The sequence below is a fragment of the Erpetoichthys calabaricus genome, chromosome 3 (genome assembly GCF_900747795.2).
Source record: "Erpetoichthys calabaricus chromosome 3, fErpCal1.3, whole genome shotgun sequence".
Taxonomy (NCBI): domain Eukaryota; kingdom Metazoa; phylum Chordata; class Cladistia; order Polypteriformes; family Polypteridae; genus Erpetoichthys; species Erpetoichthys calabaricus.
In genome coordinates this window covers 223,941,711-223,958,794 of record NC_041396.2, presented here as the reverse complement: position 1 = coordinate 223,958,794, position 17,084 = coordinate 223,941,711, and the positions used below count along the sequence as shown (strand labels likewise).

Here is a 17,084-nt window from a genome sequence, read left to right as displayed (position 1 = left end):
AAGAAAATATCAGAAATATGCTAATTGAAAGAAATAGTTGTTAAAATCCATATAAAAAAAGATCTATCAAACAATGTACTGTACTTCCTGCCCTGATAATTAAATTAGATTAGTCAAAACTTTATTAATCCCATAAGGATCATACATTGTGACAACCAGGTCTGTAGCATAGCTTGTGTTTAACATTTTTTGCCTGAGACTTAGAAAAATGGCATGATGAGCAACATACGTAAACAAAACACCAGTTAATAAAAGCATGGTGCAGTGTTCAGACAAAGGTGTATTTTAGCCTGCTTTTTCAGATTAAAATATCAGAAAAGTAAGAGGGTAAATAAAAGTGTAGTGCTTCTCCCTGCTTTTATAGGAGATGCTCCATCAGTCTCAATGTTTAAATCCATACTAAAGAAACTTTACTTTTGTCTAGTGTACATTGATAAGCTGTTCATAGTGAAACTCAGTTTGTTAATCATTTTCTAAAAAATCCAAGCATGACACACATAATCAGCTGTTGCCAAAAGTCTTCTATTCAGTTTTTTTTGGGTATTCTTCTGTGGCTGCCAAAATGCTACTTCTGCGTATGGGAAGTGGCACCAGAGAGGCTGGGATCTTCTGAATTCAAGAATTAAATGATTTAATCTTCTTATTAGGTTTTTCAGCACATACTGTATGAATAATGTAGAATGCTTAGCCGTGGGTGGCCAGTTAGTCTAGATCATGTGCCTAATTGGTTAAAACTGATAAATTCACAATCATGATGTCATGATGGTTAATTTTTGAGTTTTGTTGTTTGTTCTGTTTTCAGTTGGACATATTAATGGACTTATATTTTCATAATTTGTTTGTTTTGATTAAACTGAAATTGCTCTGTTTTACTGTATGTGTAACTTAATGTGTGTGTTTATGCATGTAAATAATGTATAGTTTAACAATTCTCAATTGCATTGTATCTGTAAACTTGTGTACACACTCTGAGGTTGTTGTCATTGAAGAGGGGTGTAGAAAAATAAATTGAAGTTCTTAATGTGTCTTTTTAAGCATTTGGTAAAGTATGGATATTTTAAGCAAAAGGAACATGGTAATGGAGAACAGAAAATAAAACTCCATAATACATTGATTCAAGTGGGATAAATTGATTAGGAACAGACCAGTGGGTGTGTACTGAACCTTCAAGCTGCATACAGAAGACACACAATTGAATGCTGCATACAAAAAAAAAGGGTTGCTTGTGTTTTATTGGTAAGGAAATATTCTGTAAGACTATTGGATTGGCTGAAATTGTCTTTTTTTGACGATTGAAGGCAACTTAAGCTTGTTTTCGTTGGTGTGCAGATTTAATTGGATTTGCAGGATTTTCTTCCACATTGAATACTGTATGTAGTTGGGAGCAGTTGATTTTTTTCCCCTTTGCAACATGTCCAGAACCTTGAAGCTGTAGGACAAAGTAGGTATTGCCCATTCTGCTACTCTTTAGTGGCACACCAGGCAGATTTGTCATACGTCCATCTGTGAAAATCCCCACTTACATTCCAAACTAAGTGAATGAACTCCAGCTTTCACCAGGATCTGCCTGTACTTCATCTGATAACAAAGTGTAAATCAGATTTTAACTTGTATCTTTCTAAGGGGCCCCTCAGCAGGCTTCTTGAACCAGACGATGGGAAATGGTCTCTAGCAAGAATCAAGACCTGTAATTCAAAGAATGACTACTCTGATGGACAAAAGTGACTTTAGTCAAACAGAAGTTAAACATTCCCTTAAAATGTTCTGCATCATCCTGAAGTTTCTTTACAGACACTCTCTGGGTCTGTCAAGGATACTCCGAGAGAAAACAAAAGTTTTAAGCTTCTTTTCCTTGGGGAGCTGAAGCCGACAAACTCTTCTGTTTGTGAACTTGAGAGCTGAGATCCAGTTTGTCAAGCTAAACACTGAGCCAGTCTGATGGCTCAGATGCAGCCATTAGTTCAAGAAGAGAACTTCTGCATTTAAGCTCTCGTGTCAGAAAGAGTAATTCTTTTCTCTTTTTGAAGTTGCAGATAACACAGCAAAAAGCTAAAAGAAACAATGCACTGCACATCACAATCAAAGAGAATGAGTGCACTCCAATGCAAGAAGAATCATCCACATGAACTCAAAGCAACAACAAAGCAAAGCAACTATGTTAGAACGTATTTGGGGTGATCCTGGTAACTGTAGGCCATTAAATGTATTGTACATCATGAGTAAATGACTTCTTTGTTAATTGCTGCTTAGGTTTAGACTGGGGAGTTGTTTCAGTAAACCACCTTAATGAAAGGATAAATGTCTGTGTATCTGTGTGTTTGTCCAGTTGCTATGTCTCTGTGTATCCAACTGATGGTGTGTCACAAACATTTGTGGTAATAAAATGCATTGGGGTTGTCATTCCAACATATGGTGCATCACAAACATTAACACTGCTTGTACAAATCCCATACCAAATAGCATGTAACAAAGACATATGTATTGCATTTGTCATTGCAACAGATGTCTCATCACAACCGTTTGCTGTAATGCATTTTATTACTACAAATAGTTATGATGTGCCATCTCTTGGAATGACAGATGCAGTTTATTTTATGAATACCTGCATAACAACATACATTCCAATAGGTGGTGCACTGCAAATGTTAATGCTGAGGTCCACCTTATGAAAATGATTGAGGAGTCATGTGGCTGCTGTATAGAAATGATTTAAGAAGTCTAATCCAGGTGGAATCTCATTGTAATGAAACTCAAAAGACCATAAAAATATTTTGTCGTTATGGAAATTTCATTATAATGAATATGAAGAAAATACATTCACTGTTGTGACCGGGCTCAATGGCAATTTGCCATCTCTAAAGGCAGCAGCACAAAGGCAACTCTGAGGCTGCTTTACTGCATTTCTATAAACATTTAACCAAGGGCAAAGCAATTGGTTCAATTGGTTGTTCTCTGCAGGATCAGGCTTACTGTGTAATGTGATTGTCACACAATGTTTAGAACATTTAACACTGGGCTTTGACCTGCTCTTCCTCGCACTCTCCTGATCTCTCTTCTCCAGACCATGTCTGCCACAGTGATGATTCCAAACTTCTGGTGTTCTTCTAATCTGAAGACGGGAGATAAAGCAGGATGATTGCTCCTGTGTTGTGGCTCCTATCTCATGTGCTTGAGTACTGAATTAACAGCTCCTATTTTGAATGAAGTCTGTACTTGCCATTTCTTTACAGTACTAAAAAGTACCTGTATTTTCCTTTGAAACTTGGACTTACCTTCCTGTCTCTCATACAATCTGTGACCCAAACTTGATAATACCTGTATAAAAACTGCAAAAAAATTTTATTTGAAAATGAGACATTAGATGTAATTTTTTTACAGCGTAAACTAACGTTTCTCACTTTTTTGTTCATTGCAAAGAAAATTTTGAGAAGTGCTATGAAACTCGGAACAGTACAGTATCTGCACATGATACAGCTACCCACGTGGACACTTGAGGGAGCACTGACTCAGAATTCAGCTATGCCTATATAATGTCACGTCTACACTCTCGCTGAGACTGCCCGAGATCAGAAATTTTGCAACAGGCTGTCACTTTATTTTGGTCTAACAAGAAAGAGCCTGTTACTGGGTTCCCGAGACTTGGCAAAAGTAAAAGAAGCAGCATTAAGTTTTTTTTGCATCACATTATTATCTTCGTTGGCCATTTTTGGTTGAAAAAACGTTTGTTATTCTGAAATCTACATTTTGTTAAAATGAAACCCATTAAACAAGATGTTGTATGAACATTTGTGTGAGCTAACAAAAAGTATTCGTTATTCTTAAAATTTTGTTACAGGATTTGACCTGTAGAATGTTAGATTGCATGACACACTGTGTTAGGTACAAATCAAGGGAAATTATTCTATCAAAGTTTAAGGGGAGGCATGATTGAAGCATTTAAAAAATGTGGTATTGACTCCCCAAAAAAGAGAGGCTAAAATTAAAGGAAAAAAAAACTTCCCACATCATAATAGTCACCAGACTTTTAATTGGCCAGTGTTTTTATTTAAAGATCAAATAAAGAAACCAAAAAGAACTTTTTCAATTCACAAGAAAAGAAAAAGTAAGTAATAACAATCTTACAGTAAAAAATAAGAATAATTACTTTTTTGAAAGTTAATTAAAATTAAAGAGCCGTATTCTATCAAGGCACGGGAAAGACCTATGATCTGATCGCTGGATCCATGTTTAAAGAGACTGGTATTATAATTATACATCTTATTTTCTTTTTTTTTTTTTTTTTTTTCTTTTTTCTTTTTTGTTTTTATCTGGACTTTATATGTTATATGTTTATGTTTTAATCAGAGTTATAGAGTTATAGACGTGAGTGTGAAAATGTGGAAGTGATTAAAGTAGGATTCGTTTTATTTATTTATTTTTTTATTCCTTTTTTTATTTATTTATTTATTTATTTATTTATTTTCTTTTATTTTACTATACCTTAAAGTAGACTGTTTAACTTCATACCCTTGGTTTAATGCTTGTTCTACTATTTATACAATTACCATTATACTATTACAGTATGAATTACCAGGTTTATCCTAGACTAGTTTTTAAAATCACTTACAGGGTTGTTTTTTTTTTTTTTTTTTTTTTTTTTTTAATCTTAATATCTTAACTTAAAAGCGCTGAAGATTATTTCAAGCTTAAATATTGTTAATGAGAACATTTTCGGCAGATAGTATTAAGGATTTAACTGTAAAAGATATCTCTGTTTTAATTCTGTAACGCCGCTGCAGGGTAGGGTTTGTTTTTGTTTTGGACGTGCTCTGTCTCTTCGTATGTCAGAGGACTGGAACATCGCGAAGTGGGGTCTAGCCTCATATGGGGAGGCAAAATGGGGGGATGGGGGGATAAAGGGGGGAGAGAAGGAGAGCAGGTTATATTTAATCTATTCTTATAATCCTTATAATTATAAATATCAATGCAGCAACAGGCTAACATGCAACAACTCCTGGGGAATCTTGAAACTAAGATTAAAACTGCCATATTACCAATTAAAACTATAAAATGACATTAAAAACTCAGAATCAATGTCTCCATGATGGGACAGTTAACTTTGTGAGCTGGAATGTTAAAGGCCTGAATCACGAATTAAAGAGAAAGAAAGTAAGCTCTCACCTAACAGGCTTAAACGCTAAAATAGTATTTTTACAGGAGACCCACTTACTAACCAAGGATCAGTTCAGATTACAAAAAGACTGGACTGGCCAAATGTTCCATTCTAGCTTTATAAAGAAAACTAGAGGGGTGGGAATTCTCATACATAGAACAGTTCCATTTGTAGCATCAGAGGTAGTGTCGGACCCTGAAGGGAGATATGTGATGGTCATGGGCAACTTATATAACAGTAAAATGATTTTGATAAATGTTTATGCACCCAATGTTGATGATAAGGAATTCATGCAAAATCTATTTGCATCCATTCCCAATGTGAACACTCATAAAATTATAATGGCTGGGGACTTTAATTGTGTTTTAAATCCACTCTTAGATAGGACTCCCGTGACAGGGGGGACGACATCTAATACTGCAAAGATAATTACACAGTTTTTAAATGATCACAACTTATCAGACCCCTGGAGGTTTCTTAACCCAAACTCAAGAACATATTCGTTCTACTCACCAGTGCATTATAGCTACTCAAGAATTGATTATTTTTTTATAGATAATAATTTCCTGCCTACAATTAAATCATGCAAATATGACACAATTGTTATCTCTGACCATGCCCCTCTAGTCTTGGAGCTAAAATCAATAAGCCCCTCGTACTCACCTCGCAGATGGCGTCTTAACCCTCTTTTATTGGCAGACGAGAACTGCACAGAATTTATATCCAAACAAATCAGCTTCTTCCTAGAGACAAACACGTCTACAGAGGTTTCTGCAGGAACACTCTGGGAAACTCTAAAGGCCTTCCTAAGAGGCCAGATTATTTCATATCTTTCCCATAGAAATAAATTAGAAACCAAGAAAGTGTCAGAGCTAAGAAATGAAATTACTAGAATAGATGAAGAACAAGCCAGGCGTCCAAGTGAAGCTCTTCACAGGAAAAGGCAGGCCCTGCATACAGAACTTAACATCTTAACAACTAAAGAAACTGAACAACTTATTTATAAGTCTAGACAGCATTACTATGAACACGGAGAAAAAGCTAATAAGCTTTTAGCTCAACAAATTCATAAACAAGAAGTTCACAATGCAATACCAGTAATCACCAACAAGAATGGAGAAGAAATCATCGACCATAATAAAATAATGCACACATTTAGAGATTACTATAAGTCTTTATATTCCACTGAGCCCAAAGAAGACAACACGCAATCTAATGCATTTCTGGATAATTCACAAATACCACAAATAGATGCTTTAAGTGCTGAGGAACTAGATAAACCTCTAACGCTAACAGAATTACTAGACGCTATAAAGTCACTACAAAGCGGGAAATCATCAGGCCCTGATGGTTACCCCGTAGAGTTTTATAAGAAATTCTCCACTCAGCTAGCTCCACTCTTATTGGTAACATTTACAGAAGCTAAAGACCACCAAATACTACCTCAAACATTTCGACAAGCATTAATCACCGTCTTTCCTAAACAAAATAAGGACTTGTTACAATGTGCATCATATAGACCAATTTCACTCCTGAATAATGATGTTAAGATACTCTCAAAAATCCTAGCTAGAAGGATGGAGAAAGTGCTGCCCTCGGTAATATCACAAGATCAAACTGGATTTATTAAAGGCCGACATCTATCTTCAAATCTCCGACGCTTGTTTAATGTTATATATTCACCAGCAAAATCAAACACCCCAGAGATATTACTATCATTAGACGCAGAAAAGGCATTTGACATGATCGAATGGAATTACCTTTTCACTGCATTGGAGAAATTTGGGTTTGGCCCGAATATTTGTGCTTGGATTAAACTACTGTATACCAGTCCAGAAGCTTCAGTTTGTATTAATAAAATTTGCTCAGACTACTTTAAACTAGAACGTGGTACCAGACAAGGATGTCCCTTGTCGCCACTGTTGTTTGCAATCGCTATTGAACCACTGGCGGTTCACTGCCGAAATTCTCATCAGATAAAGGGGATTGTCAGAGAAGGACTGGAACAGAAAATTTCTCTATATGCAGATGATATGGTCTTATATATATCGGACCCAGAAAACACTGTCCCTGCTGTTTTAACAGCACTAACAGAATTTCAAAAGATATCTGGTCTTAGAATTAATCTGAATAAAAGTATACTCTTTCCAGTGAACTCACAAGCATATAATATTAAATTAGACACCCTACCTTTTACCATAGCAGATCAGTTTAAATACCTAGGGGTAAATATCACAAGTAAACATAAAGCTCTTTATCAACAAAATTTTGGCGTCTGTATGGAAAAAATTAAGCAAGACTTGCATAGATGGTCAACCCTTCATCTCACTCTAGCCGGAAGAATTAACATTGTTAAGATGAATATCCTTCCTAAACTTCTCTTTTTATTTCAAAACATTTCAATATATATCAATAAATCGTTTTTTAAACAGTTAGATTCAATAATAACCTCATTCATTTGGAACTCAAAACACCCACGTATCCGAAGAGCGACCCTACAAAGACCTCAGGCAGACGGTGGCATGGCTTTACCTAATTTTCAGTTTTATTACTGGGCAGCAAACATACAAGCCATAAAAACCTGGACACAAATAAATGCACATACACAGGCTTGGTCTGCAATAGAAGTAAAATCCTGTAGTACTTCTTTATATTCCCTGCTCTGCTCTCCAATAAATGAAAGTTATCGCAAATATATTTATAACCCAATTGTGCTTTACTCACTCAGAATATGGAACCAAATTAGGAAGCATTTTAAGATGGAAAATCTTTTATCAGTGGCACCTCTGCAAGGGAACCACCTCTTTCAACCTTCGCAAGTATATCCAGTTTTTAATACCTGGAAAAGTTTTGGGATTAAAATGCTCAGAGATCTTTATATAGACAACATATTTACATCTTTTGAACAATTACGTTCAAAATTTAACCTCCCAGCTACACATTTCTTTTACTATCTTCAAATTAGAAATTTTGTTAAATAGAAATTGCCCGATTTCCCCCACCTTGCACCCTCCACAATGCTGGAAAAAATACTGCTCAATTCCGAGGAAACAAACACTATTTCCGCAATATATAAAATCTTATTAGAGTCCCTACCTTTCAAAGATCCAAGAGGACATTGGGAAGAAGATCTCTTAATCAATATATCAGAAAAGGAGTGGAAGGTAGCAAAGCAGAGAATTCACTCGAGTTCTATATGCGCAAAGCATAGAATTATTCAACTAAAAATTATATATCGAGCTCATCTGTCTCGCTTAAAACTGTCCAAAATGTTTCCAGGCCAGGATCCAACCTGCGAGCGCTGCAACCAAGCTCCTGCCTCACAGGGTCACATGTTCTGGGCCTGCACCAAACTAACATCATTTTGGACAAAAATTTTTAAGTGCCTCTCAGACAGCCTTAGTATCACAATCCCTCCTAACCCACTAACAGCTGTGTTTGGTGTCCTTCCAGATGGACTTGAATTGGAGAAGGACAAACAAACGGTGATTGCATTCACTACACTCTTGGCACGCAGACTTATTTTGTTAAATTGGAAGAATCCTAATTCTCCTCTTATAAGTCAGTGGGAAACTGATGTTTTATATTATTTGAAATTGGAAAAAATCTAATTTTCAGTTAGAGGATCTGTACAAAATTTTTTCAAAACTTGGCAGGATTTAATCAATATTATTTTAGAATAAGAGAATTAACTATTATTGCATTTAACTCCCTTCTCCATCTCTTATTTATATAGATATTTACTTCTCCCCTTCTTTTGTCTAATGTTGCCTTATTAAAAAGCTTAAAGAAATTTTCCTTTAGCTAAGCTCTCCTTCTCAGGGATGGGGTTTGATTTGTTTTTAAATTTGTTGGGTTATAAATTGATCTGTTTGTATGGAATGATTACAATGAAAATTAATAAAATAAAAATATAAAAAAAAAAAAAAAAAATAAGAATAATTAATTCACTAAGGAATAAATTGGAGCAAGTACAAATAAAAGAGCTGTTACCAAAACCAGCAAAGCAGTCTAAAAGATATACAGTCATATGAAAAAGTTTGGGAACATCTCTCAGCCTGCATAATAATTTACTCTACTTTCAACAAAAAAAGATAACAGTGGTATGTCTTTCATTTCCAAGGAACATCTGAGTACTGGGGTGTTTTCCAAACAAAGATTTTTAGTGAAGCAGTATTTAGTTGTATGAAATTAAATCAAATGTGAAAAACTGGCTGTGCAAAAATTTGGGTCCCCTTGTAATTTTGCTGATTTGAATGCATGTAACAGCTCAATACTGATTACTTGCAACACCAAATTGGTTGGATTAGTTGGTTAAGTCTTGAACTTCATAGACAGGTGTGTCCAGTCATGAGAAAAGGTATTTAAGGTGGTCAATTGCAAGTTGTGCTTCCCTTTGACTCTCCTCTGAAGAGTGACAGCATGGGATCCTCAAAGCAACTCTCAAAAGATCTGAAAACAAAGATTGTTCAGTATCATGGTTTAGGGGAAGGCTACAAAAAGCTATCACAGAGGTTTAAACTGTCAGTTTCAACTGTAAGGAATGTAATCAGGAAATGGAAGCCCACAGGCACAGTTGCTGTTAAACCTAGGTCTGGCAGACCAAGAAAAATAGAGGAGCGGCATATGCGCAGGATTGTGAGAATGGTTACAAACAACCCACAGATCACCTCCAAAAATCTGCAAGAACGTCTTGCTGCAGATGATGTATCTGTACATCGTTCTAAAATTCAGCGCAATTTGCACAAAGAATATCTGTATGGCAGGGTGATGAGAAAGAAGCCCTTTCTGCACTCACGCCACAAACAGAGTCACTTGTTGCATGCAAATGCTCATTTAGACAAGCTAGATTCATTTTGGAACAAAGTGCTTTGGACTGATGAGACAAAAATTGAGTTATTTGGTCATAACAAAAAGCACTTTGCTTGGCAGAAAAAAACTCCGTATTCCAAGAAAAACACCTGCTACCTACTGTCAAATTTGGTGGAGGTTCCATCATGCTAAAGTCGAGGGTCGGATGAATTCAACCCAATATCAACAAATTCTTCAGGATAATGTTCAAGCTTGAGTCACAAAGTTGAAGTTACGCAGGGATTGGATATTCCAACAAGACAATGACCCAAAACACAGTTCAAAATCTACAAAGGCATTCATGCAGAGGGAGAAGTACAATGTTCTGGAATGGCTGTCACAGTCCCCTGACTTGAATATCATTGAAAATCTATGGGATGATTTGAAGCAGGCTGTCCATGCTCGGCAGCCATCAAATCTAACTGAACTGGAGAGATTTTGTATGGAAGAAGGGTCAAAAATACCTCCATCCAGAATCCAGACACCCATCAAAGGCAACAGGAGGCGTCTAGAGGCTGTTATATTTGCAAAAGGAGGCTCAACTAAGTACTGATGTAATATCTCTGTTGGGGTGCCCAAATTTATGCACCTGTCTAATTTTGTTATGATGCATATTGCATATTTTCTGTTAATCCAATAAACTAAACTTAATGTCACTGCTGAAATACTATTGTTTCCATAAGGCATGTCATATATTAAAAGGGAGTTGCTACTTTTTCATATGACTGTAAGTCAGAAAGACAGACAACCAGTGAAAGGTGAGACTGCATTAAGACTCCTCTGAAATACACTAAACTAAACTATAACAAATTGGCCAAAATTTTAGAATGAGAAAATGAGAAAGAATACAAAAGGAGTGGAAAACACAAAAATTGTGCTTACTAGTGCCTCAGTACATTTTTGTGGCAGGCAAGAGACTTATAGTAATTGACCTTACAGGTAACTGCAGCACCAGCCTTGCTTACCATTTTGTGTTACAGAGTGAGCCTCATATCATTAAACCATCTTATTTGTCACACTTTCAGTGGCTTCACAATTTCTTCTTACCTTATTTTGGTGTATAGTATTATATAGAACTTTATTTGTCCCCAGGGAAAATTTGTTTTTTTAAATAAATACATACATAAATAGGTATATTTATAAACACACACTCTGGTATGAACACACACTATAATGACTAAAAAAGAAGAAAATTTAAAAAGAAAGAAAATTTCTGGCTTGGCAGTCACAGATGCAGTGATGCATTATATAGATGTATTGGTTTTGGTATAAAGGAGCCCTTCTATTGAATTAATTTATTGGCTGAAAGTACACAGTTTGTCATGGAGAAGGATGTGCAGCATGGCTCATAATGGCACTTACTTTAGTTTTAATTTTCTCCTCTGCTACTTCCTCTAGGGGTTCCAGAGAGTGTCCCATAATTGAGCTTGCCATTTTAAATATCTTTTTGATACAGTGTGCATCTCTTGAAGTGATGTTACCAGCCCAGCACACCCCAGTGTAGAAAATTGCACTGGCCATCAGAGTTGTAAGATGTGAACGGTGTCATTACCCACATTGAAGGAATGCAGTCTCCTAAGGAAAAAGAGCCTGCTCTGCCTTTTGTTATATAGATCCTCTGTATTCCAAGACCAGTCCAAACTGTCATTGATATGGACTTCCAAGTAATAGTATGAGTTATTAATGTTATATATATTGTAAAATGAAGGGACATCATACAGAATTGAGAGTTGAGCTCTACTTTGGAATTTTATTTATTTATATTTTTAAAAACTAAAATCAAAGTTCTAACCAGCCATTGAACTCCTATATGAACCTTTTCACTAGTAAGGTCATCACAAACACCTCTAAAACAACAAGTATTATACTCTATTCAGTTTTGTAACTGATTCTAACAGTTTCTTCTCCTACTCTCCTTCAGACCGATTCAAACATAATGTCTTATCATCTTTGACAACAAACCTCTGACCCATCCTTGGCATTGCTCTTTAAATCCCTTTGTCGTATTTTACTGGGATAATACCTGATATAATCAAAATATTGTGTCTCTGTGTTTTTTCTGTTTCTTCACTAGGTTAACAACCTACGCTTACAGTATTTATTAAGCATACTTTTTCTTTCTAATATGGCTGTCTGTTCATTCGATGAGGCAGTCATTTGTGCTGAAAATGCTTTTAGAAACCAATATATTTGTGTGTTAATTTCTGCTAGGAGAAAGGGCAACTGTGAGGATTTAAGTGGCTTTCAGTTTAGTGTTCAGATATGTGGGAGATGCAACAGAATATGTGTTTAAAAACTGTGGTTCTGTAGAGGGTATTACATACTACTCTGTGGCTATGGTAATGGGGAAAAAAACAGACCATTAGTGAAAGAGGTTGGGGGAAGCCTATGCAGTATGTTTTGTGTAGACTAGCATATGGTCTACAGTCAGTCAGTGAACAGGCAACTATATTGTTGATGCCAAAACCGGCACATGAGAAAAATACACAAATCATATATATACAGTATATATACCTTGTAATGAATGATAGCTAACAGCCCAACAGAATTCCACTCCAGTTATCTAAAAGTAAGAAAGTACAATAGTAGTATACTAAGCAAATTACTGGAGGATTGGAAAAATATCAATTAGTCCTGTTTTCATACTGATTAGAGTATCAGATACAGACTGTATGTGAAAGGTGCTACATAAAATTTAGAATAATTAAGAAAAATCTAGTGTTTGTAGATAATTCTTTTATATACAGTGTGTCTTTCACGTCAAGCAAATTGCATTGTTACATGGGATGTCAGTTTTAAACATTTACCTCAAAACAAGAAGTCTGGTGAAATTAAGTTGCACAGATCAAAATTTTCCTTTAAGTTGCTCAAATGTGATCTAGTCATTTCTTGTTGTTCATAACACCCCACTGGCCAACTTCAGCTTTCATCGGAAATTCTTTTATAAAGAGAAGCCATATTTCAATTCTGTCTAGCACCAGGTAGTACAAAGGAACATGAGTGAACGTAATGTTTCAGTGGCATTTTATTAGTTGATTTAATGTTAGGTTTAATAATTCACACTTTTTACCTGTCACTTAATCCATTATTAATCATCTGGAACCATCCATGCATTTTCCAACCCACTGAATCCGAACACAGGGTCACGGGGGTCTGCTGGAGCCAATCCCAGCCAACATAGGGCGCTGGGAAGGGCGCCAACCCACCGCAGATCTGGAACCACTATTATATAATATATATCTGGATCTTAAGTCCAGATTGAGTCTAAATTAATGTTTGGTAGAAATAGTTCAAAGATTTGTCCCATCCAAATTTTAAAAAATACACACCTGAATTCGGTACAACTGTGGCATAGTGGTTACTGCTGCTCCCACACAGCTTCAGAAACCTGGGTAAAGGTCTAAGGCAAAACGCTGCTTGGGAGTTTGTATGCTCTCACCTTGTTCTCATGGGTTTTTCTCTGGGTACCCCAGTTTCCTTTCTGTTTTTAAAGAAGGTATAGGATTGGATTATTTGCAGCTTTAAATTGTTTTAATTTTTTCCATAGTGCACTGAATTCACAGACGATACATATTTTGGAACTTACCAAAGACAAAAGTTTTTGTCTCCTCCAGTACAGTGTTTAAACTGTTAGATTTACAAGTGAAAGTCTTTTATTCTATAAGTGAAATTAATGATTAGGTTTTATACAGAAAATAAACTTACTCTAACTAAATTAACAGTATTTATATTTTAAGACCACCACTGAAGTAAAATATCTGATTTTGAGGTGCAATTTTTCTTGTCTCGCTACAGTAATTATTAAAATATTTTCTGTAGGATATATTTATGAAATATTTGGCTGACTTACATTTGAAAAACAATGAACAATAGAGTATTTTATTTACTAGGCATGCAACAAATGAGTATTGTGAGAAGGAGAACTGCAATGTGCTATATTTCACACATAAAGGCTTCTCTGAGTACATTATAATTTTTTACACATAATGTTCAAGCTGGTAATATCTGTAATATGCTCTGTTTGTTCCTTAGTTATTTTATTATCTTATTTTTTTCTCATAGTGAACCAAGAAATAGAACTATACTTAACCAATACAACCATGCAAAATGTGCCACCCTCCTTAAACTTTAGTCATTTACAGGCCTATAGCCCTTTAGACAACATAGCTCCACGTAGCACGAGAATTTATAAAGTTAACTTTGCTGATTTAATTTGGTTTAGAAGTTTGGACAGCTTCATTCATGCTAAGAAATTGAGTTGAACATGAAAACATTGTTTTATCTGTTGTTTTGAGCATGAGAGAAGAAGTAGATTGTTGAAGGTGGGATCTAAGAAAATATATAAAATAAAAATCATAGATTATGATAGGAATTCAAAATAAGGTCAAGTGTATTGATGGTTGCATATGTTTTCTGTCTCTTTAGCATTTAACCCCATACACTGAATTAAAATTAATAGTATGTTTTCACTCAGTGGTTTTAATTTCAGTAATGGGTGGACCCCTGTGGATACAGGTTTTTGTTCCAACATCAATAACTTCCCCATCAGGAATTTGTTTTGATCATGAAGATTATGACTAAAAAAAAAAGGTGTATTCTGACATAGTCACTTACTTCTCTGGTACATGTCAATTTTGCATTTTCACTCTGTTGAATGCCAAACAATGAAAGAAGCACAAACCCTGTTGTCTTTTTTCACTCAGACTCTTTTCTGTATTTTGCCACGACCCATTATAATATTTAATCAAATTGCAAAAATACAGAGAATCAATATCTACTGCCTCACAGCTAAATCAATAATCAATAAAGTTAATATAACGGAATACGTTTGATTAAATATTAATCACATACTGTATCTGAGGAAACAAGTGTAAGTTAAAGTGAAGTGCTTTAAGACAGATGTCATGAAGCACTTCTTTACACTGATTTGTGCGAAATTACCAGATCATGTAGTTGAAGTGGAAACATTTACATTTTATTGAAATGAGTGTAAAGAACTTGAATTTATACTGTATAAGTTGTCCATAGTCTGCGGTGGGTTGGCACCCTGCCTGGGATTCTTGTGCCCTGTGTTGGCTGGGATTGGCTCCAGCAGACCCCCGTGACCCTGTGTTCGGATTCAGCGGGTTGGAAAATGGATGGAAGTTGTCCATAGTTCTTTTTGTCTCTGTAATATCTGAGAGTACAGATAGAGAAGAAAAGGAATACAGTAACACATTTGTTTTTGCAGAAGGGTTTTGCAACAGGCACCAATGCCTATACACAGCACTTGAATACTGATTTGTTTTCCAGATTTGGGTGCCTTCTGTATGCAGTTTATTCTAATGTAACTTCAATTTCCTGTCATAGTGTAAAGATATTCTTTCAGCTTGGTTGAAGATGTGTAATTACCGGGTGTGAATTTATGTGTGATTGTGTTTTTGTACTTTACAATAGACTAGGGTCCCATTAGGGGAGGAATCAGAAATTGCTGTGGGCACACATAACCCTCAATAAGATAATCAGGTGGAGGCATCAAATTCACGGTTACAGTAAAACAGATATTACTTGTAGCTTAAACATTGGAAAGAGTTACTATAGAGCTGGGCTTTGAAGTGTTGGTGCACCATAGTAGTTAAACTCTATCAATAAAATTCCAAATGAGTGAACAAGTAACTAAAGTTTGATACTGTGTTTATAGTTACATTTTTTTCAAAAGCAGTGTCTATGTGTTTGTTTGTGCATTTTATGCTATTCTGTTCATTTTGGATTTTTTTTGTTCATTACTTTATTAATTGATAAATTAATATAAATAAAAAAATTGTGTGTATATATATATATATATATATATATATATATATATATATATAAATACACCTTCATTTTTTGACTTGTGACATATGATAATAAAGTTGAAGGTGATTATTAAATAGAATATAATGTTTGAGGGTATAGACAGGAATGACAAATTTCAGTATACGATGCTTGTTAATAATAAGATTTTAAAATCACACTCAAATAATACACCTACCACTAAATTATCTGGCACCCTTTTCTTTACAAACCATCTGTTTGTAAAATTTCCTTGATGACAATTGGTAGAGATTCTTCGTGTAAGCAAGTCAAACATCACCCATATTAAATGTATCTTGTGCTTTTTCCATTTAGTGCATAATTTTTAAATATATCCCAAGTAATAATAATTTATATTGCCCACTTCAGAACATTTGTAGTTTTCACTGTTTTCCATTTAAATGTGCTACCACACACTGATGTTTTTTTTTTTGTTGTTTTTTTTTTGAGTAGCCAACAATGTGATTTGGAAAGCTAAGGTCAACCATTTTTCTATCTGACCTCTTTGTAGCTGAGTTATTGACAGCCTTGTCATATTTGTTGATCATTGTGTGTCAAGCTTTCTACCACTCTTCTGGGATACTGTGGGTCCTTTTTGAGGTATATTGCATAAATGTTGACTGTTAGTTAAGGATCCTTATTTTCCATGAGACATCCAAATGGGAAGAGTCCTTAGCAGCCAAGGGACACTGATGGTTGCAGTTCATGCATTTTCATATCTAGAGCAGCTACTCTGGGGCTGGCAATGATTTCCTTGACTGCAAGGCAATCAATGGGGTTAGTGCCAAGGGACTCATTAAACAGCATTTGTGGTTTCTGTAACCTAAGCTTCAAGCTGCATTTCATAGAACATACTGACAGCCTTTAATGCCTAATTGACCTCTTTTCTCTTTGTTTCACTTTACATGCCTTCTTCTGTTGTGGTCCCTGATGTCAGCAAACAGCTCTACTCAGCATTATCACATTTTGCACAGAAATACGCCACCTTAACCTTGGAAGTTGTGTCATGGTATGCTGCATCAAATTTATTTTTGATTATATTTTAGCTATGTATGGGTTTGTTTTTTTGTTTAAAGATTTGTTTAAGTTTAATATTTTGAAGCTGTTATTTAATTATTATAATTTTTAAAATTTGGTAGATATTTTGTATTTTTATATTTTATAATACATCTATGTTTCCTCCCACATTCCAAAGACATGCAGGTTAGGTGGATTGGCGATTCTAAATTGGCCCTAGTGTGTGCTTGGT

At 35.2% G+C, this 17,084-nt stretch overlaps 1 protein-coding gene across 2 annotated transcripts in view; it reads left to right on the top strand.

The window, feature by feature from the left end:
- Nucleotides 1-17,084, top strand: part of fbxl4 (F-box and leucine-rich repeat protein 4) — a 95,979-nt gene that overhangs the window by 64,181 nt on the left and 14,714 nt on the right. For both annotated transcript variants that reach the window (XM_028797843.2, XM_028797846.2), the window contains exon 6: nucleotides 16,773-16,844. In XM_028797843.2, the coding sequence (XP_028653676.1) occupies nucleotides 16,773-16,844 (72 nt within the window). The remainder of the gene's footprint in view (nucleotides 1-16,772; nucleotides 16,845-17,084) is intronic.